Raw genomic sequence first — 22,934 nt, 5'->3', positions numbered from 1 at the left:
TGGTTTTCAAAGGGAAGAACGCACGTGCGAGGCCTGGGATCTGGAGGGATGCCTTCAGGGTGCTGCTTTCCTTCCCTGTGTGTGCTGCCACCTGGCCCAGGTGCTGGCTCCCCTTCCTTGCCTTCCACTCCACTCTGAAGAGGCTCCTCTGAGGTCTGCAGCGCCCTCCCTCGTGCACCTTCACTCATTCCCAGGGGGTTTGGGATTCTGGTGGGTCACTGAGAGGGGATGGGTGGGGCTGAGTGGCACTTGCCCTGAGCTTGTCAAGCTGCCATGCTCAGAACCTTATGTGACAGGCGCAGGCAGGCGGGTGGCAGCACTGACAGCCCACCTTCCTTCAGGCGGACAATGCTTTCATCTTGGGCTCCCTGGAGGAATTCTTCAGCAGCCCCCGAAGCACCTTGCCCTGAGAGCTGGAGGGAAGGCCCAGGCCAGGGGCTTTTAAACATCATCATCGCTATAGGACTCTTTTCTTTTTTGAGACCGAGTTTCGCTATTGTTACCCAGGCTGCAGTGTGGAGTGAAATGGTGCGATCTCGGCTCACCGCAGACTCTGCCTCCCAGATTCAAGCAATTCTCCTGCTTCAGCCTCCTGAGTAGCTGGAATTACAGGCACGTGCCACCATACCCAGCTAATTTTGTAATTTTTTTTTTTTTGAGATGGAGTTTCGCTCTTGCTACCCAGGCTGGAGTGCAATGGTGCAATCTCGGCTCACCGCAACCTCCGCCTCCTGGGTTCAGGCAATTCTCCTGCCTCAGCCTCCTGAGTAGCTGGGATTACAGGCACGCACCACCGTGCCCAGCTAATTTTTTGTATTTTTAGTAGAGACGGGGTTTCACCATGTTGACCAGGATGGTCTCGATAATTTTGTATTTTTAATAGAGATAGGGTTTAACCAAGTTGCTCAGGCTGGTCTCAAACTCCCGACCTCAGGTGATCTGCCAGCCTAGGCCTCCCAAAGTGCTGGCATTACAGGCATGAGCCACTGCACCTGGCCTTATAGGACTCTTTTCTTAAATAAACCTCTACTTAGAAATCCAGTACAGAAGACAGATTACAGCAGAAAGGAGCTGACGGAGGCAGGATGAGGGGTCACAGGCTCTCTGGCCTTTTCCATGCTGAGGGCACTCCTTGGCTAAAGATTTCCAGATTCATTTTACAGATGAGAAAACGGATGCTCAGGAGGGGAGGTGACAGCCCAAATCATATTCCAGAGAGCACAGGGCAGGATTTGAGACTCCCCTCTGGACCGCTGCACAGGCAGTGGTCTGTTCCAGCTGTGGGTCCTCCTACTCTGGCTGTACCCAGGCCCCAAATAGGAGATTCTGCTGTCATTGGTCTGGGGTGGTGCCAGGTATTTTTTTAAAGCTCTGCAGAGGCTCCTCACACACCGTTAGGATGGGAGAACAGGCAGCTGTGTCCTAAGTGTAAACTCAGCAGGCAACTGCAAGTCCAGGAGCAGAAGAAACCCCTGCAGAGCCCAGCACGGGAGTGCCTCCCTGTGGGAACTCCGAGCAGGTGCCCCTCATCAAGCCAGGTCACATGTTCTCTGGAAAGATCCCCGCTGAGTTTGAACTCGGCTCTCTGGGGAGATGAGCTGTTTCTAGTGCAGCCCCACCTCTGGCTTCTGGCCTTCAGGCCACTCCCCACTCCAGGGTCTTGGGTTTCCGCGTAGGGCGGCTTTAGAATCCCCTGGCTGGCAGAGTCTCCCAGCATTTCAGATCAGGGTCCCCTCTGGTCTGACAACCGCCGCCGCTCAGGCCAGGTTTCTCCTCCAGTCCCGACGGGGTGCGGCAGCCGCATTCTCTCTGCCACTTGCTCTCCTCCTTATGTTGTGAAGGTTATAGAATGAAGACCCAGTGAAGGGTGACAGATTGCAAACAGAGAGTTTCTGGATGCTTAATGCAGATTACCTACTGTCTTGGCACATCTAACATGCAGATTCCCTCCCTCCCTGCTCTGGTGTTGGAGGGGGCAGGTGGAGAAAAGCCCCCTCCTCTGAGGTGGTGAGTTGTTAGCGCTGAATATCAAATACTATCAAGACGGCTTTTAACATGTCATGCTCTGCTTCCTGACACGGAACGAATCAGCGGGAAGGGAGGTTTCTATAGGGAAAAAGCGCTCTATGAAAGGAAGGTTAATAGCCACGCATGCTGGCCTCCCCCTCGGCCCCTTCCCCTTTGTAAAGCAGCAAAAGGGAAACCGAGTTGAAAGTACACTTGATCATGTGACCTCCCATATGTAAGGTCCTGACACGTCATGTGAGGGAAGAGGCACAGAAAGAGGAAGGGGAATTCCCAGGAAGGTCGTGTCCTGGTGGCTCTGGGTCACATGTGTCCCCTCCTGCTCACTGTACCTCGCTGGGCAGTACCTGACTCCCCGTTCTCAGGCTGAATGGTCTGAGCTGAGTCCCAGACAGAGGGACCCTCTCTGCAGCCCCATACATGGGGGCTGGGTGGTGGTCCCTGGTCAGCTCAGGCGGCGGAGAGAGACCTGTATCCCCAGGAAGGCTGGGTCGGGGAAGTACCAGAGATGAGTGGCAGGGGATAGGATAAGCCAGACCCCAGCATTGGGCTCCACAGGACAGGGGCAGACAGGACGGCCACACTGGCCCCTGGGAAGCAGGATGCTGGCCCCTGAAAAGGTGTCTTCCTATAGCTACCCCAGAAGTCCTGCGCTGCCCCGTGAAACACAGGCCTGGGGGCTGCATTGTCTCAGACAGGGCTGCCTGCAGAGCCGAGGCTGGAGGTGGCCGTCGCAGGAACCCAGGGCCCACTCTAATGCTGACCGAGTCCTCGTACAAGATGTTTACCCTAATTATGACCCGTGGCAAGGCAGCAGCGCTTCCACTAATATGAATAATCAAAATGAAATCAATGACAACAGCATGTGGCCCATGCTGTGGAGAGCATCTTCTGATGAACAGTTTACCCAAGAGGCGGCCAACCGCTGGGAAGAGAGTAATTGAGATCTAGAAGAGACGGCTGGTGGAAGGCGTGGGGGCTTCACCCCACACGGGGCAGGCTGCTGGCGGGGACCTCTTGGGTTGCAGCTGCTCCATCCCAGGCCCTTGGGAAGAGGTGGAGAGCTTCAGCGACACAGGCCAAGCCTGAGTCACGTTAGGACCTCCTATTTTCCTCTTGGGAGAGCTGAATTGTCCCTCCCAGCAAATTCATAGGTCGAAACCCTATGACTTTATTTGGAAACAGACCTTTAAGGTGGAAATTACAGTTATGTGAGGTCACATGGTTGGGACCTTATCCCAGCAAGAGAAAGAGACACTTATAAGCAGAGAAAGAGACACCAGGAGTGCCCACGCACAGAGAAATGGTCACAGGAGGACGCAGTGAGAAGGTGGCTGTCTGCAACCCAGGAAGAGAGGCCCCGCCAGAAACCAACCCCAGTGTCCCCTTGATCTTGGACGTCCAGCCTCCAGGTGTGAGACGATCAGTTTCTGTGGTTTAAGCCCGCAGTCTGTGGCACTCTGGTGGAGGTGTCTCAGTCGGTTTTGTGGTGCTGCAACAGAATTCCACAGACTGGGAAGTTGATAAGCACAAGGAACAGAAATGCATTGGCTTACGGTTTTGGAGGCTGGGAGTCCAGCATCAAGGAGCCAGTGCCTGGTGAGGGTCTTCTTGCTATGTCACAGCACGGTGGAAGGGCAAGGAAAAAGAATCCACTCCCAGGAACCCTACGGATAGCAGTTAAACACCCCCATGGGACCCACCTCCAGACACAGTTGCATTGGGAATTCGATTTCAACATGAGTTTTGGAGGAAAACATTCAAACCACAGCAGGCAGATAATACACTCCACGTGGGGGCTCAGGCCTCCCCCAACCCCAGGGTCTCTGGCTAGAGCTCCACACCCACCCTGCTCCATGCACTGCTACACGTGTGTGTACAGGTGTGTGTTTGTGTGTGTATAGGTGTATATAGTTGTGTGTGTATAGGTGTGTCTACAGGTGTGTGTGTAGGTGGGTATAGGTGTCTGTGTATAGGCATGTGTGTAGGTGTGTATAGGTGTGTGTGTACAGGCGTGTGTGTAGGTGTGTATAGGTGTGTGTATAGGCGTGCATGTAGGTGTGTATAGGTGTGTGTAGGTGTGTATAGGTGTGTGTAGGTGTGTATAGGTGTGTGTATAGGCATGCGTGTAGGTGTGTATAGGTGTGTGTGTGTATAGTTCAAGGGGTTCTGCAATTAGGGGCTTTCCAGAATGCCTCTCTTCTCTACTACTTTATTTTTAATATATTTATTATTTTTTGAGACAAGATCTCGCTCTGTCGCCCAGGCTGGAGTACAGTAGTGCAATCTCGGCTCACTGCAACCTTCAGCTCCTGGGTTCAAACAATTCTCCTGCCTCAGCCTCCTGAGAAGCTGGGACTACAGGAGCGCACCACCACGCCCAGCTAATTTTTGTATTCTTAGTAGAGACAGGGTTTCACCATGTTGGTCAAGCTGGTCTTGAACTCCTGACCTCAAGAGATCCACCTACCTTGGCCTCCCGAAGTGCAGGGATTACAGGCATGAGCCACCGTGCCCGGCCCTTCTACCACTTTAAATGCCACCCTTCTTTCCAGCACAGCTCAGCTCAAGCCCTCACCTCAGGCTCATTCTCAGGCCCTCCCCAAACCCACCAAATCACAGACTCAGGATGGGGCCCAGCACCCATGTCCTAAGGGGCCCTCGTGGGAATTCAAATGCATGCTCCAGTTTGAGAACCACGGTGTAGAAATCACAGTAGGCTTCCTGGCTGCTCACGCCTGTCCCCAGGAGCTGGAGTTTGGATCCTGAAGGCAAGCCTTGCCGAGTTGTTCACCACTCATCTCCCATGCTCAGAACAATGCCTGGCACATAGTAGGTGCTTAATAAAGGTTGGTTGAGTGAATGACTGAATGGTCAATTTCTCATTGAATCATGCGCTCCCTAGCACTGTTTTTTGTTTTTTTTTTTTAATAGGTTCATTGTTTCCCTCAGTGAGCTGTAAGCAGAGCTCATGTCTTAATAATAACAACAAAAATAATAGTTATTGGACATATCCTCCATGCCAGGCAGTGTGTGAGCATCTTTCTATGTTGACGCCAAAAAGAAATAAAGAACAAAGCCAGGCGCGGTGGCTCACGCCGGTAATCCCAACACTTTGGGAAGCCAGGGCGGGTGGCTCACTTGAGCTCAGGAGTTTGAGCCCAGCCTGGGCAGCATGGCGAGACCCAGTCTCTATAAAAAATTAAAAAATGAGCCTGGTATGGTGGTGGGCACCTGTAGTCCCAGCTACATGGGAGGCTGAGGCAGGAGGATCATCTGAGCCTGGGGAGGTCGAGGCTACAGTGAGTGAGTTGTGATTGGACCACTGCACTCCAGCCTGGGTGACAGAATGAGACTCTATCTCAAAAAAAAAAGGAAAAAAAAATGCTATGTACCCCACTGAGCCTCCGCTGTGGGCAGGGCACGGGGTCAGGCATTCTCCTGTGGGGCGATGGTTCTCAACGTGTGGTCCCCGCAGCAGCAGAATCACCTGACACCTGTTAGAAATGCACATTCTCAGGCCATGCCCAGAACTCGGAGTCAGAAACTCTGAGGTTTGAGGCCCAGCATCCGTGTCCTAATAGGCCTTCGGATGCACACTGAAGTTTGAGAAGCGCGGGTCTAGAGATGACATCTTTAACCTCCCAATGATCCCTTGAGGCAGAATATATTATCCCATTAATGCCAAACTGAGACTTAGAGAAGTTATATAACTTGCCCAAGGTCACGCAGCAGGTGAGTCGGGGGTGAGTCGGGGCTGCCGATTCAAGCTCTTTCCACTGGGCGACCTGCCCGGCTTTCAGCTCTGCCAGGACCAGCTCCTAGCAGGGGTCGAGGAGGGCTGGACGACCGCTCGGTGGTGGGCAGAGGAGAAAAGTGACCCCGTTGGGAGGTAGAGGGTCCCGGCCATGAGCAGCAAGTCTCACTTCACTTCCTGGAGGGGAGTCTGGTTTCCCTTGGCTGTCCTATCACCAGGGGCTGGTAACTGTGCAGGAAACTCAGGGTCCCAGGGCTGGACCACATGCCGTCATCCCAGGCTGGACGCCTCCTGACTTCGCAGGTGCTGGGCTGTCTCAGAGGGGCCAGACCTTGCAGGCTGGGGCCTTAGTGGGCAGAGGCAACCAAGTCCCTGCCTCCCTGCTTGTGATTTTCTCACTTCGGGGTCAGGTCAGTTGTCACTCATCTGGCCAAGCCACCCAGACCAGGGCAGATGAAACTCTTCCCTGGCCAGGTGGAGTGGCTCACGCCTGTAATCCTAGCACTTTGGGAGGCCGAGGCGGGCAGATCATCTGAGGTCAGGAGTTTGAGACCAGCCTGGCCAACATGATGAAACCCCACCTCTACTAAAAATACAAAAATTAGCCAGGTGTGGTGGCACGTGCCTGTAATCCCAGCTACTCAGGAGGCTGAGGCAGGATAATTGCTTGAACCTGGGAGGCAGAGGTTGCAGTGAGCTGAGATCGTGCCACTGTACTCCAGCCTGCCAGCCTGGGTGACAGAGTGAGACTCTGTCTCAAAAAAAAAAAGAAACTCTTCCACTCTTCCTTGAGCCTCCCCGGGAGGAACTTCCTTGAGCCTCCCCGGGAGGCAGGGCCTGATGGGGACCTGCTCTTGGGAAATCAGAGCAGGCAGGAGAGGATGGGGAAGGAAACCTGGGAGGAGGCTGCCAGGAGGACATCTCAGCAACGTGGCATCCAAGCCTGGGCGCTGGGGCTTCCCTGGCCTCGTACTGCAGCAGGCTTCATGCCTGGTTAGGGGTGCATTTGGGGGAATTTCTGTAAAACACAAAAGAACCTAAGAAGGGTTCATTCCAGACCATACAGGATGTGTGGGGCAATGCTTGGCTCCACGACAGGGCCTCCTCATTTGGGGTGCGGTGGAGGTGGGGAGGGTCCCACTGAGGGACGGTGGGGGCCGAGGGGCAGCTTCCTCTTGGCTTTCATTCCCGATGTGGCTGCCCCCTGTGTTGGTGGGGCCTTCCCAAAGGGCAGAGAGAACCTCCAAGCTCCATGCCATGTGCTGGCTATATGGGAAGAAGGAGGCAGTGTCTGGAAACGGTGAGAGCCGTGGGAGATGGGTGGCAGGACCATGCTGGCCTGGGGTGGGAGCCCCCGTGTGACCGCAGTTCCCTCCCTCATGCACTGCGTGATCTGGGAAACAGATCTTAGGTTCCTCTGGATCTTAGTTTCTTCATCTGGAAAGTGGGTGCCTCTTGTCGGTTCACCTGACTGTATGCCACTGGGCCCCATCCAGGTAAGTGGCCCCACCCCTGGATCCTGATTTGGTGGCATCCACGGGAGATCTGCCCAGGCCAGGGTGGAAAACCTCAAGCGAGGGGAAGCTCTCTGCTCTGAAGTCATGCCTGGAAGACTCTGGAAAGGAACTGGATGAGGAGACAGAGAGGAGAACTCTGGAAATCCGCCTCGGCCCCTGGTGGCCTCGGAATGAGTGAGAGCCAGCCACCTGCCTCCATTGCTCTGTGGGGCAGTAACTCCTGGAAAAATGACAGGGCAAGGCCACCTGGAGCTTTGGTCACCATGGTAACCACACAGGTGGCACCTGCTGGAATCCACGCTTGGCCTTCCTTTGCAGGGGAAGATTTCTGGGTGCCGTGATGAGCGGGTGGCAAGGACAAGGGGCAGTGTCCTTTTCCAGAGGGCTTTGGGGGGCCTGGTCCTCCTCCTCCATCTGGGCTTGTCCAGTCCCCCCACTCAGGTACCCCACCACCCAAAAAAGGCCCAGAAAGAGGGTGGCCGTTTAGTCAAGCCAGGTCACCTTGGGAGCCGAGAAAGGGTGCTGTGGCCATTTGTCCAGGTGCTGGTGTGACCTGGGATGCTCTCTGGCAACACTGGACGTGTGGCCGCTCTCCTTATGAACCACGTGCTCGAGGTGGGTGGGACAGGGAGCGGCCACGTGCCTCTCCCGGAGTGAACGGGCCCGTTCAGAGTCCCCGTGTTGTTGACACTAGAAGGCTGTCTCCATGGCGACAAGGTCACTGGGAAATGGCAGCCGGGTTGGTTTAATTTTCACTGTATTCTTGTTGACAGGAATAAAGGCCCTGCTTCAGATTTCTTGGTTCAACTGGATGAAATTTTCATTAGATTTAACTTCTCATATCCAGACACCCACATACTATTCAATTTCCTGATCTCACCACTCAACTCTCATTCGCCCATTGGTCCTGAGGACAAAATTTTCAGAAATCTCATTTCGAGGAGTGCAGAGGCTGAGGAGTGCCGAGATGGAGCGTGCGCCCGCCCTGTGCACGTGCGGGGACCTATCTGCCATGTCCCCAGTGAGCCTGTCATGTCTGCTGCCTGCTCTTGGGGCATCACAGTCCCCCCCTCTGCCAGGGGGCATTGGCTTCGTCCCAGCATCACATGCCCTCTGGAAAAGGCGAGCATGTTGAGAGCTTGACCTTGCCGTATGCTTTCTTCTTGCAGGTGGGACAGGCCTAGTCAGCGAGGGGTAGGGAGAGTCGCCATTCCAGCCAGGCCGGTGACTCCGTCGTCGGAAAAGGCAGACCCTGTGGCATGCCCTTTGCCTCTGCGCCTGGCCTCACAGGAAATCTCCAAGGTGCTCAGTGACATTCAGAGTGGCATTCTGGAGCCGTCCGGGGGCTCTCGGAATCTCCTGATCTGCTAAGTGGCATTGCTACCAGGCTGGGAATCCTTTTCACCATGGGAGGAGTGACTGAGCTAGGAGCGCTGGCCGCCTGGCAGTGTCAGAGCCACACAGTGATCTGCATATCCGGGTCCATGTGGCCTCCGGAACCCCCTTCTCCCCATTCTGTCCAAACTGCAGCCCCTTCCCCCGGGCACTGCTGGGGCAGAGACGCAGGGAACCTGGGAGTGATCAGCTTTATCCTGCCCCTTCAGGCCATTCCCAAAAAAGGGCGGGGGACCAAGCGGGATTCTGGATGCTTCCGTCTTGCTTCTGGTAAGATTGCTCTAGGGCCCTGGACTCAGGTGCCTCCTCGTGCGTCGGGAGGTAGCACCGCAGGGAGCCGGGCTCCGTCCGCAGAGCAGCCGCCTCAGCTCCAAACCACATGGCCCAGAGCCTTCCATTTTCCAAGAGCGGCTGAAAGTCTGGAGATCTGAATGTTGGCAACGGATTCTAACTTTGATAGAACCACTCCCTGGCATCGAGCGGGGCTCAGCATCAGCTCTGGGTGGCAGTCAGGGCCCAGGACATGAGTGAGATCCCCTATCCCCAACACCGGCACAGAGGCGCACCCCACAAAAGGGGGATCCCTGTCACGGAAGCGGCTGTGCGGCCTTGAAGCAGCCCTGCAGAGCCCGGCGCTGGGAGAGAAGGAAGCCAACGCGGGATTTCTCTCCCTGTCCTGCTTGGGGGCCAGATCGGCTCCATACAACTATCTGGAGGGAGAAATCAACACTGCAAAACACACCTGGGTCCTGGGAGCCAGGGAGGAAGCAAGCCCCACACTCGAGTCATCCGCTTCGTGCCACCCTCTGCCGTCCTCCGTGCCAGGTGGGAAGGGGGCTGCAGGCATTCTGGCAGGAGCCAGCAGGAGGGCTGGGACCCACCTGGAGATTCCAGCAACCCACCGTGCCTGCTCCTCATGACAGCAGCACCTTCCCAAAGGGAAGAGTAAAAGGCAGAGGAAATCCTCTCCAGGACCCCCCAGCACTTTCCCCCATGACTCCCAGGCCCTGCAGACACAGGCAGGAAGCTGGGCCTCTGCTCTAAGGGACAGAGCTGGTGTCCCGGGCCCTGGGCCTGGCTGCCGCGGGGACACAGATGTGCCTCCTCTTATACAACGCCAGCATTTCTCACAAGGGCAAGTCAACAAGTGTCTGACAAGGCCCCACCCCGTGCTGGCACCAACACCTCAGCAGCAAAACCAGGAAAGCTCTAGAGTCGTGTTTCTTAACCCAGAGTCTACGGAAGTCCTCACGCGCTTCTGAAACATCCAGAAATGATATACCCAGTACTCTGTGCACGGTGGGGAGTGGCTTTCTCTGGGAGCGTGGCTAGACTAAACGCCACGTGGCCTCCAACGCCTGCCCTCCTCCCCGGATGTGAGAACCAGCCGACGCCTGAGGAGGCCTGTGGCCCAAAGAGGTGCTGGCCCTGCTCCTGCCTGGCCTTGCACCAGAGACTGCTATAGGCCGGGATTCCTTAAAAAGTGTCGGGGACCCCAGCACAAGAACCTAGCTTCTTAAAACACTCTGTTTGCAGCCCACTCCAGACCCGGGGAGTCAGAATGTCTGGGGAAGGGCCTGCCTTTCAGCCCCTTCCAAGGGTTCAGAGGGGAGCCACTGTCTCTGCTCAGGCTTTTGGGGGCCTTGGTGGATTTGTGGGTGACTGTAGCCGGCTCGGCTTCCTCTGAGCCCGGGAACAGGGTGGCCTGGGGGGGTCCGAGCTCACTCCTGACATTCAGCCCTTCGCTCCTATCCCAGAAGTCTCTGCTCAGAGGCAGGGACACTGGGTACTGGGACATGCTTCTAAGTGAACACTGCCGGCCAGAAAGCTCCTCCAGCAGCAGCCCTCCCTCCCCCGCTGGGCTGAGCCCCAGCCTCCTCACTGTGCCCACACCTGCAGCTCCCTGGGGGAAAAGTCTTTGCAGCTCTCTTCTCTTCCCTTTTTTTTTTTTTTTTTTTTTTTTTTTTTTGAGATGGAGTCTTGCTCTGTCTCCCAGGCTAGAGTGCAGTGGCACGATCTCGGCTCACTGCAACCTCCACCTCCCAGGTTCAAGTGATTCTCTTGCCTCAGCCCCCCGAGTAGCTGGGATTTCAGGCGTCCACCACCATGCCCAGCTAACTTTTATGTTTTTAGAGACGGGGTTTCACTACGTTGGCCAGGCTGGTCTCGAACTCCTGACCTCAGGTGATCCACCTCCTCAGCCTCGCAAAGTGCTGGGATTACAGGCGTGAGTCACCGTGCCCTCTCCACTCCTCTTCTTTCATCTCCTTTCTTTTCTTGAGATAGGGTCTTGCTCTGTCACCCAGGCTGGAGTGTAGTGGTGCCGTCTCTGCTCACTGCAGCCCTGAACTCCCCAGGCTCAAGTGATTCACCTCAGCCTCCCAAGTAGCTGGGGCTACTGGTGTGCACCACCACATCTGGCTAATTTTTCTATTTTTTGTAGATACAAGGTCTCACCATGTTGCCCAGGCTGATCTTGAACTCCTGGGCTCAAGTAACCCTCCCACCTCTGCCACCCAGAGTGCTGGGATTACAGGCATGAGCCACCATGTCTGGCCATCTTTGCGACTTTTAGGCTGGCTGCCATCCTTCCTCAATGGGCTCTGACTGAACCTTAGGGATACCTGCGCTACTCAGACTCCATACCTGCTGCTGGTCAGGCTGAGAGCTCCCAGCCCATCATCCCCGACCTGCCAGATCCTGATACTGGATCAGGATCGACTGAGCTGGAGAGGAGAAAAGATGGGCATAGGCACCTCTGTCTACGGCCCCTGCTGCTAGTTCCAGCCCCACCCCAAGCCTGACCCCAAGCCCCACCACTCCAGAATTACAGAGCAGGTCCCCAACCGCCTCCCAGCTCATCTGAGACACCAGGTCCAGAGGCAGGGGTGGGACAGGCCCCCTCCCGCAAGCTCCCGGTGGCCTGGGCCGGGGAGTCAGGCTTCCCCGGGCCTCCCATCGCCGAGCGGGTCCCCTGCCACTGGCCACCAGGTGGCGCTGGTCGACCAGGAACGGTTCCGAGAGCCCTGGGAAGGAAGCCTTTGTTGATTTTCCTTCTTGATATTCTATAATCACCAGGATTACAATCTAAGCAAAAAAACAAAACAAATAAACACAGCCACCCCCCCGCCTCCTTTCTGGATCTTTGGTCTTTGTCTGAAAAATTATGAGAAAACAAAAGGCGCATTGAACATACAACCCCAGGCTTGGGTACTGGCAATGGCCTCCAGGACAGAGGGAGGGAGGCTGCGGGGGTCTGGGGATCGGGGGCTCTGTGACCTGACCTCGCCCAGTGCGAGCTGGGTCCCTGGTGCCGCTAAGCAACCGCTCTGAGCAGATTTCTCCTCCACTGCAGCCACTGCTCAGCAATGAGGGGCTCCTGTCTGCAGCCACCCCAGCCCAGGCCCGGTACTGGAAATGGTGAAATGGTGTGGGATCTCGGTGGCACCGCCTGACAGGTGCTGGAGGCTGGCAGTGCTGACACCCTGGCCCCTGACAAACCAACAGGCTGCAGGCGAGGACCTGGGTGTTAGGGGAGATGGTCTGTGGGGGCCATGACAGTACGAGCAAGCCCACACTTGCCAGGGCCTCCACCCAGCTCAACGGGGCCTCCACCCAGCTCAACGGGGCCTCCACCAACTCACTGTGCCTCCACCCAACTCACCGTGGCCTCCACTCTCAGTCACCAGGGCCTCCATGCACCTCAACAGGGCCTCCACTCACACTCACCAGGGTCTCCACCCAACTCGCCATGGCCTCCACTCACACTTACCCGGGCCTCCACCAAACTGACCGGGGCCTTCATCTAGACTCCCTATGGCCTCCACCCCACACTGATGGCCTCCACCTCCACTTTCACCATGGCCTCCACCACCTACCGTCCTCACCAACGTGGAGGTGAGGTTGCTTTTGGAGGAAGTGCGGTGGTGGAGGTGCTGAATCCCCACCCACTCGTGCCCGTGGATGCATCGTGTGCCCGTGCGGAAGCATGGAGGTGCATGAAGCACCTGTGTGGTGTGGGTGCAGGGTGGGTGCAGGCCCTGGGGCTCTGCTCACTCCACAACCAGCCCTCCTGCTGCCCCACCCCAGAGGACTGAGTACTCTGGCCCGATGCCAGCAGCTCTGGGATGAGCAGGCAGGGCAGAGCTAAACCCTGAGGCGGCTGGGGGAGCTGCCTGCTGATCTCTGGTCCTTCGAGGCCTGCAGGAAGGCCCAAGCCTTGCTCACGGCTGCAGGACCATCTGGCCAGCCAGGGCACTCCAAGAGGAGGCTCCAGGCAGGACAGCTGGGGCAAGATCCCCACACAGGAAGGGCTGTGAACATAGCTTAAAAGTCATGCCCTCGTCACTCACTCGGGACGGAACGACCTCACCAACAGCTTGCTGGGAAATGCCTGGAGTGCCATCCCCTCCTGGGCTGCCAGGAAATGGGCAGGGTAGAAAGCCACGGGCGCTCAGGGCAGAAAGCCTTAGGCGCTCAGAGGGAGAGGATCTTCTCCGAGGAGATGGTGCCATCTGGCTTTCCGTAGCTTCCAGTGGAGCCGAGGGTGCAAGGTTCAGAGCAGTTTAGAACCCTGTGGCTCTGAGCAGCCCGAGATCACTGAGCAAGTTTCCTGCCAGCCTGGCAGGACGGAAGCACATAACCCTGCCTGGCACAGCAGTCGACTCCACTCAAAGTCGCCTCTCAGCAGCTGATCTGGGAGGAGAGGACCACCCCAGCCCCTCACTCACACTATGGGGGGGTTGCTGAGTACAAAGCTGGGGCTCTCAGACCAGCTGCATTGGAACAGACCCCGGAATTTCCAGGATGAGACACACCAAGCTTTAGATCACTTGCTTACTATAAACTCCAGCCCTCAGACGGCACCCCAGACAGTCATCGCCAGGCCTTGGACTGAGATGAGCAATCCTGTGCACTTTGAGCCAGAAAGCTGAAGCCCACGGGGCACCCCAGGCTGAGCACAGCTCTACTCAGTCCTGAATGATTCACATGCAGAACCTCTTTCCCCAAAATATGTTAGGATGGAACTACGTAGCAAAACACTACACTTCCCAGACTCTCTTGCAACTAGGAGTAACCACACGACAAAATTCTGTCCAAGGACACAAGAGTATGTATGCAACTTGTAGGCCCTGTCCATAAAAGGGAAGGAACTCACCCTCCACCTTATTTTCTCCCCTTCCCACTGGCTGGAATGCAGTTGCAATGGCAGGAGCTGGAGTAGCCATTTTGGACCATGTAAAAGAGGGCAACGCCCCTCGGAATGAGGAGCAGCCACCTGGAGGGAGGCTGGGTGGCCGATCCCTGGGGCTGCCACACCAACCCTGAACTGCGACGTGAAAGCCAAAGGAGCTTGCTTCCCTTTCACTGAAGCCACTGTTACTTGGCTCTTCCTCATAGCGGCAGGGCCCATATTCTCGTGATTACAGAAGGGATTCCAAAAGAAAGAAATGCTCTCCGGGAATGTCCTGGGAATTCCTATCACCATCTTCATTTATTTCTCTCTCCCTGCCTCTCTACTTCTCTGTGTGTGTGTGTGTGTTTCTCTCTGGTTGTGTGTGTGTGTGTGTGTGCGCGTGTGTGTTCATCTGGAGGAAGCATTCCTCAGATCGCCGGTGGAAGGGAAGCCCCCTTCTGACCAAAGGGCACAGTTGCAAGGACCAGCATGGAATTCTCAGAATCAGCCTGGCTCGTGAGATTCCCAGGGCACAGGGCCACGGAGCCCCCATCCTCGCAGCAGGCAAGGCAAAGGCTGCAGAACCAAGTCTCCCTTCACCCCTGAGAAGCACAACATTTTGATTAAGCCGCTGACAACTCCGCTGTCGGGCAGAGAAATTTGGAAACATCAGGAAATCAAACTGTGAAGTCTTTGAAGGCACGTGATTTACGTGCAAATGGGATGAAGCTAATGTATTTGGCTCCAGTGTTGGGTGGGGTGGCCCGCCCACTTCTGGAACCAAATCTGAGGTCTTCCTGGCTCTCAGCACACCTCTGCTTTCCCCAGACACACTTAGCTGGTGCCGTGTGTGTGTTCCAAGCCTGATCGGCACCTGAGCCTTCTCCTGCAGCCGCATTTCCAGGGCTGCGTCTCTGTCGTCTGAGCCGCGCGCGTGCATGTGCGTGCCGAGTAATTGTGTGCCACTCTGCTTCTCCTCCTGCCCCACCAGACACCAGAGAGCCGCGTGTTATTAGATTTATGGGGAGTTTGTTGTAGTTTTACATAATTTTCTGATGCACTGCAGATTTTTGAGCAGGCGTTCACAGTTTCCTCCAGTTCAGTGTCGGAAGCCGGCTCCAACCTGGTTTCCACCCCTTGGAGTTCATAAAGCCTAATTCCCCCAGCCCAGCCTGGAGGTGGCATTCCTGTCTGATGGATGGGCAGCTCCCGGGAAAATGGGGAGCATATGGCTGAAGGAGAAGGGCCGTCTTTGTGTGTTGAGAAGAATTTGGGGGCCCCAGGCCAGCAGCCTCTGACTGCAGCAGCAACCTTGAAAGGCATCTTTTCCCTTGGGGGTATCCCCTTGGCTAATCTCTGGCTCACACAATCTCTTGGAGCTTTTGCTGGGGCTCAGTGCGGGCGGGCTGCTCCCTGGCCGTGTGGATGGGGCCTTCGTCCAGCAAAAGGGCTCTCATTTTCCAGTGGAATCTGACAAGAGGAACTCCTTCTAGTGACCTAAGAAGGCTCAGAAAGGCCAGGAAGGAAGGCCTCCTCCTGAATGCAGACATGCTTTGAGCAGGAACTCCCCGCTACTTGTGGACACAGAGGGCTGGGAAGGGCTCCAGAACCACCTGGACCCTGGTCACCCTTTCAAGGCAAGAGTCCTTAGGACCCTTATTTTGTTATTATTATTATTATTATTATTATTATTATTATTATTATTTTGAGACAGAGTCTAGCCTGGAGTGTAGTGGTGCAATCTCAGCTCACTGCAACCTCCATCCCTGGGGTTCAAGCGATTCTCCTGTCTCAGACTCCCAAGTAGTTGGAATTACAGGCGCCCGCCACCACACCCAGCTCATTTTTGTATTTTTAGTAGAGACAGGGTTTCGCCATGTTGGCCAGGCTGGTCTCTAACTCCTGACCTCAGGTGATCCACCTGCCTCGGCCTCCCAAAGTACTAGGATTACAGCTGTGAGCCACCGCATCGGCCAGGACCTTATTTTGAAAGCATTGACTAAGCCCCAGAAAGGAAGTTTCAGGCCACCTCCTTCAGCCCTGGAGTGCACTCAGCCAAGGGTAGCTTCTGTGGGAGGAAGCCGAGCCCCCTGGAGTGACTCCACCTCCCAGGAGATGGGACAGATGTGCAGCCTCAGCCCTGGAACACGGTGCGCAGAGGTGGAGGAGCAGAACTGGGGCCCCCGAGCTGGCTGAAAGTGCTTGGTCTTCATGCAGAGGCTGCTAGATTCTTGCTTCCACTTTACAGAAGGAGAATAGGAGTGTGGAGAGGAGAGGGCAGCCACGGAGCCAGGACGAGCACGCGCCTCCGGACTCGCCAGCCCTGACTCTTTCTACCGCCCTGACCGGGGGCACCAGCGCTCCTGGTCAGCAGAGTCACAGTGCTGGCCCCTGGGGCGGGCTCTAGGCAGGTGCCAGCCCAGCACAGTGAGGTGCTCCCTAGGTACTGAGTGGAAGGGCAGGCAGGCAGGTCTCACAGCAGGGTCCCAGCACTGTCGCCTCAGACTCCTGGCGTCTGGCCTGGCCTTGGGAAGGTGCCACTGAGCAGTCTTGGCTCTCAGTGCCAGGACACTGCTGCGTTTGTTGCTGCTCAGGCCCCTGGCAACGCCCATCCCCTCCACCATTCCGGGGATCTTTCCAGGGCCCTGGGGGGCGCCCAGCCCTGTGCAGAGACCCCGAGTGCTTCCTGGGGTAGCTCTGCCGCTCCCATGCTTCCCGGTGCCGCCGCAGCCTTTCGCAGAGGCTCACGAGGCCCCTCCTGGTGAAGCGGGCTCGGGGTGGAGGCTGACATCTCCCGTGGGGGTTTGGGGGATTGAGGACACCAGGGCACAGGGATGTGAAGGCCCAGCAGGGTGATGGGAGGGCCTGTGGAGAGGCTGAGAGCTGAGGGACGGGTGGGGTGAGCAGGCAGAGGCAGGGAGGGGGCAGGCAGAGGGCAGAGGGGCAGCAGGCTCTGGGGAGCAGGGACCGCAAAAGGCCGAAAAGGTGCAGAGTCTTGCAGAGGCCAGGGGCTCAGGGTGGGGGCTGCAGGCTGTGCTCAGGAGCCTGTGCATTGAGTGTGTGTTGAGTGTGCACTGAGTGTGCGTTGAGTGGTTTTAAGCAGGGAGGGATGTGGCCAGGCCTGCATTTGAGGAGGAGGCCCCTGGGCTGCCTGGCTGGGGGTTCCAGGCAGGAACACTGAGGCCAGCCTGGTCCAAGCCTCCCCTCAGGGTACTTGGCTGGAAGGACAACACATGAGAAGCTCAGTCTGGTGGTCCAGCCCTTGGTGGGCAGGCCTGTCACCCACCGGGAGGCCTCCCTTGCCACAAAGACCCCTCTGTCCCTCCTGACCCTTGTCCCCAACCTCCTTTGTCCCTCCTGACCCTTGTCCCTCCTGACCCTTGTCCCTCCTGACCCTTGTCCCCAATCTGAGCACACAGGGGGCTCTCAGGATCAGCATCACTGCGGGTGCCTCTGGCCTCAGCCTGCACCCTCCCAGGCACAGGACCCTGACCTTTCCTCCCAGTCGTGGGAAGGACCTTTCAGTCCCCTGCTGTGTATGGTGACCAACAGCTGCTTCCTCCCTCCAGCGCAGCGCCAGGGGCGGTACCGCTTCTGAGTGAGCCGCTGACCCACCCCTCAGGCCCCGCTGATGGTAGGTCCTTGCCCTGGGCCCTGGCCATCAACGCTCCTGGACCCCGTGGGCTGCGTGACCAGCACTGGACGGCCACCATGCTCTTCTTGGGTCGGGACAGCCCACGACTCATGTTTGTTTTCCCGAGCCCCGCTGAAGAGGGGGCAGGAGACGCCACCGAGAGCCGGCGGCTGCCAGGAGCTGTGGCCACGGCAACGCGGTACGGAGCCGCCCTGGCTCCCTGGACGCACTTGGTGTTTTGCATTCTGTGATTTGCACCTGACAGATGCTTCAGAAAGCACCACTTTGCTGACAAAATGAAATCCAGCTCAATTACCATCATCTATTTGCCACCCAGCCTGGGAGCCGAGGCGGGCCCTGAGTCCAGGAGGCGGCGGCTGAGCCCAGAGCCCGCGTGGACAGGCAAGGCAGGAGGCAGGGTCCGCTCCCGCCACCCCTCCCTGTTCCACACTGGCCGCCCCCAGCCGGCCTCCACTCCTGTCTGTGGCCCCGGAGACCCAGTCCTGGCACACTCTTGGCCTGCCCCTCCCCTACAGGCTCTGTGTCTCCAAACCTCACTTTTTATCTGTCACGTGGGCCTGGCATCTTGTGCCCTCACTGTTGTATAGGGAGCTTACGAGGGGCCAAGTGAAGGCAGGGCCAAAGCTAAGCTCACAGTGCCACTGTCATCCCAGCAAGATGGTGCTCCATAGCCGCATCCCCATGGCCACAGGGGACCTTCCCGGCCCCGCCTGGTTGACGCCAGCCTGGCCCCCAGCGCGGGGGTGCCAGGCTGGCCAAGGCCACTCACACATGGGTTTCAGCTGCCCGATGAGCTCTTCTTTAGTCCATTTTGCCCACTCCTTCTTGTCGGTGTTGATGGAGCAGAGGATGGGGCCGCAGGGCTTGCCGCAGTCCTCGATGGCCGGCACGTTCAAGTAGTGCACCAGGACGATGTCGGGGTTCTGTGGGGAGAGCAGAGACTGGCAGCATGAGGGTGGCATGGAGCCCACCAGGGTCAGGGCCGCCCCCAACCCCGCAGGTGTAGGCAGAGACCGAGGCCCCAGACGCCCAGCTCTCTTGACCTCGCACTGCTGACAGTTGCAGCCAGATGGTTCTCTGTGGTGGGGGCTGTCTGGCGCACGTGGAATGTTAGCAGCCTCCCTGGCCTCCACCCACTAGATGTCATTAAGTCCCTCCCCCTCCAACTGTGACCCCTGGAAAAGTCTTCAGACATTGCCCAGTGTCCCCTGGGGAGCAAGATCACCCTGGTGGAGAAACTCTGACCTACACATCAGCTTACATGTGTGTAACTGAGAACCACGGGCATGAGGTCAAATTCCCTCCAGCCCAACATCCCCAACCTCACACCATAGACACTGCCCTCCCGCTCCCTCACGCCCAACATGTTTCCCCCTCACAGCTTGTGGGACACTCCCAACACAGGCATCATCACGCACTTCTCCCCAAGGGGAAAAGGAGCTCCCAGAGCATAAGGCCTCTGCTGCTGAGGGCTAGAACCCCTCTGCCTTCAGCCGTGGTCTTTCCCCTTGACAAAACAGCCCCACAACACATCAGTTTCTTTTTCTTTCTTTCTTCTTTTTCTTTTTCTTTCTTTTTTTTTTTTTTGAGATAGAGTCTCACTCCATTGTCCAGGTTGGAGCTTAGTGGCATGATCTTGGTTCACTGCAACCTCTGCACCCTGAGCTCAAGTGATCCTCCCACCTCAGCCTCCAGAGGCTGAGACTACAGGCACATGCTACCACACCTGGTTAATTTTTGTATTTTTTGTAGAGATGGGGTCTCACTCTATTGGCCAGGCTGGTCTTGAACTCCTGGGTTCAAGGGATCCGCCAGCCTTAGCCTTCCAAACTGCTGGGATTACAGGCATGAGCCACTACACCTAGCTGGTGCTTTCCATCTAAGCAGTACCCAGGGGGCAGCTGGTGCCCAGAATCTCCAGAAACTCCTCCCTGGAAGAGCTCTTACGTCATCCCATCCATCTCTTCCACACTTTCTTATTGGTTTCTAGGGGGGAGTTTCCAGAACTTCTGTGCACCAGCTGCCCCCACCCCCCACCAGGTATTCTGGGAAGGAGCTCTCAGTCTGAAGACCTAAAAGGCCCAGTTTGTCTCAAAATGGTTCTATTTAACTGTTAGCCCCTTCCCATCACATCTGATTAAGAATATCCTCTGTTGCCAAAGCAATCAGGCAAGAAAAAGAAATAAAGGGTATTCAAATAGGAAAGGAGGAAGTCAAATTGTCTCTATTTGCAGACGACATGATTGTATATCTAGAAGACCCCATCATCTCAGCCCAAAATCTCCTGAAACTGATAAGCAACTTCAGCAAAGTCTCAGGATACAAAATCAATGTGCAAAAATCACAAGCATTCCTATACACCAATAACAGACTTAAAGAGAGCCAAATCAAGAACGAACTGCCATTCACAATTGCTACAAAGAGAATACAACTAACAAGGAATGTAAAGGACCTCTTCAAGGAGAACTACAAGCCACTGCTCAATGAAAGAGAGGACACAAACAGATGGAGAAACATTGCATGTTCATGGTTAGGAAGAATCAATATCGTGAAAATGGCCATACTGCCCAAAGTGATTTACAGATTCAACGCTATCCCCATCAAGCTACCAATGACCTTCTTCACAGAACTGGAAAAAAAACACCTTAAACTTCATATGGAACCAAAAGAGAGCCCGCATAGCCAAGTCAATTCTAAGCAAAAATAATGAAGTGGGAGGCATCACACTACCAGACTTCAAACTATACTACAAGGCTACAGTAATCAAAACAGCATGGTACTGGTACCAAAACAGAGATATAGACCAATGGAACAGAACAGAGGCCTCAGAGACAACACAACATATCTACAACCATCTGATCTTTGACAAACCTGACAAAAACAAGCAATGGGGAAAGGATTCCCTGTTTGATAAATGGTGTTGGGAAAACTGGCTAGCCATGTGCAGAAAGCAGAAACTGGACCCCTCCCTGACACCTTACACTAAAATTAACTCCAGATGGATTAAAGACTTAAACATAAGACCTAACGCCACAAAAACCCGTAGAAGAAAATCTAGGCAAAACCATTCAGGACATAGGCGTAGGCAAGGACTTCATGACCAAAACACCAAAAGCACTGGCAACAAAAGCCAAAATAGACAAATGGGACCTAATTAAACTCCACGGCTTCTGCACAGCAAAAGAAACAGTCATTAGAGTGAATTGGCAACCAACAGAATGGGAAAAAATTTTTGCAGTCTACCCATCTTACAAAGGGCTGATATCCAGAATTTACAACGAATTAAAACAGATTTATAAGAAAAAAACAAACAAGCCCATTCAAAAGTGGGTGAAGCATATGAACAGACACTTTATAAAAGAAGACATACATGAGGCCAACAAACATATGAAAAAATGCTCATCATCACTGGTCATTAGAGAAATGCAAATCAAAACTACATTGAGATACCATCTCACACCAGCTAGAATGGCAATCATTAAAAAATCTGGAGACAACAGATGCTGGAGAGGATGTGGAGAAATAGGAACACTTTTACACTGTTGGTGGGAGTGTAAATTAGTTTAACCATTGTGGAAGACAGTGTGGTGATTCCTCAAGGACCTAGAAATAGAAATTCCATTTGACCCAGCAATCCTATTACTGGGCATATATCCAAAGGATTATAAATCGTGCTACTATAAGGACACATGCACACGAATGTTCATTGCAGCACAGTTTACAATAGCAAAGACCTGGAACCAACCCAAATTCCCATCAATGATAGACTGGATGGGGAAAATGTGGCACATATACACCATGGAATATTATGCAGCCATCAAAAACGATGAGTTCATGTCCTTTGTAGGGACACGGATGAACCTGGAAACCATCATTCTCAGCAAACTGACACAAGAACAGAAAATCAAACACCGCATGTTCTCACTCATAGGTGGGTGTTGAACAATGAGAACACATGGACACAGGGAGGGGAGCAACACACACTGGGGTCTGTTGGGGGGAAGTAGGGGAGGGACAGCGGAGGGTGGGGAGTTGGGGAGAGATAGCATGGGGAGAAATGCCACATATAGGTGAAGGGGAGGAAGGCAGCAAATCACGCTGCCATGTGTGTACCTATGCAACAATCTTCCATGTTCTTCACATGTACCCCAAAACCTAAAATGCAATTAAAAAAAAAAAGAATATTCTCTGTTGCTTCTGCCTGCTGAGCTCGGATAGGACATGCCAAGGGGCCTTTGTGAGGCAGCAGTGTTGCCAGGATGAGCAGGCGGACTTCTGTGGCTTTCTTGTGGTCCCCCAGAAGACAGCATTGTATATTTGGCCACATCAGTACTGACGAGTTTGTGAAAGAAATAAAGCAATCCTGTAACTTTCTAGATGCATCTGGATAAGCCAGAAAAACCTAGCTTAACCCTCCCATCTCCATCAGAGGGTATTTCTTGAACCATTTCTGTCTCTCTCTCTCTCTCTCTCTCTCTCTTTCCTTCCTGCCTGCCCTCCCTGCTCGCTCTTTCTTTCTCTCTCTTTCTTTCTTTTTCCTTTCTTTTTCTTTCTTTCCTCATTTCTTTCTTTCTTTTTTCTTTCTTTCTTTTTCTCTCTTTCCTTTCTTCTCTCTCTCTCTTTCTCTCTTTCTTTCTTGCTCTTGCTGTGTTACCCAGCCTGTAGTGCACTGGCACAATATCAGCTCACTGCAACCTCCACCTCCCGGGTTCAAGCAGTTCTGACCCTCAGCCTCCTGAGTAGCTGGGATTACAGGCACCACCATAGCCCGGCTAATTTTTGTATTTCCAGTAGAGGCGGGGTTTCACCATATTGGTCAGGCTGGTCTCAAACTCCCGACCTCAGGTAATCCGCCCTCCTCCTCAGATTCCCAAAGTGCTGAGATTACAGGCGTGAGCCACCGTGCCTGCCTGAACCATTTCTTTCTTGCACTGTCCTAAGGAAACACGACAGGGTATCAGGACACTGCAGGGAACTCCGGAAAAAGCCACGTGGGAGCCTCACCCTGTGCTTTTACTCCTGATAGAGGAAAAGCTGCTTTCCCAGCTGATAGACTGAGGCTCAACCACAAGACCTGGGACAGGCAGGACCCAGGCGGGAGGGAGCTGGGTCCGCAGCTGCTTTTTTGGATATTGTCAGAGCAAGAGTCATACGTGAATCAATCAGTCCATGAATAAAGCCTCAAGGCCACACCATGACCCGTGTAAGAAAGGAGACTGGCATAATTAAAAAAGATTTCCACTAAGGGTTCAAACAGTTTTTTCCTGCCAATGCTCAGTTTTAACTCAGTCAACACGAACAGGAGCCTTCCCCGTAATGGCAGCTTTTCTGGATTGCGGTAATCATGCTCCTTAATAATCATGATAATCCCTGACATCAGCGAAGCACTTGATTCTTTCCAAAGCACTT

General features: G+C 54.8%; 1 protein-coding gene across 8 annotated transcripts in view; it reads right to left on the bottom strand.

Moving 5' to 3' along the window:
- The window catches only part of CAMTA1 (calmodulin binding transcription activator 1), a 964,678-nt gene that overhangs the window by 108,582 nt on the left and 833,162 nt on the right, over positions 1-22,934 (bottom strand). For all 8 annotated transcript variants that reach the window (XM_064363183.1, XM_064363184.1, XM_064363186.1 and 5 more), the window contains one exon: positions 18,295-18,448. In XM_064363183.1, coding sequence (XP_064219253.1) covers positions 18,295-18,448 — 154 coding nt within the window. The remainder of the gene's footprint in view (positions 1-18,294; positions 18,449-22,934) is intronic.

Source organism: Aotus nancymaae, unplaced genomic scaffold (assembly GCF_030222135.1).
Source record: "Aotus nancymaae isolate 86718 unplaced genomic scaffold, 86718_ANA_hifiasm-v0.15.2.pri h1tg000053l, whole genome shotgun sequence".
Lineage (NCBI taxonomy): Eukaryota > Metazoa > Chordata > Mammalia > Primates > Aotidae > Aotus > Aotus nancymaae.
This window is presented reverse-complemented; position numbering and strand designations above follow the sequence as displayed.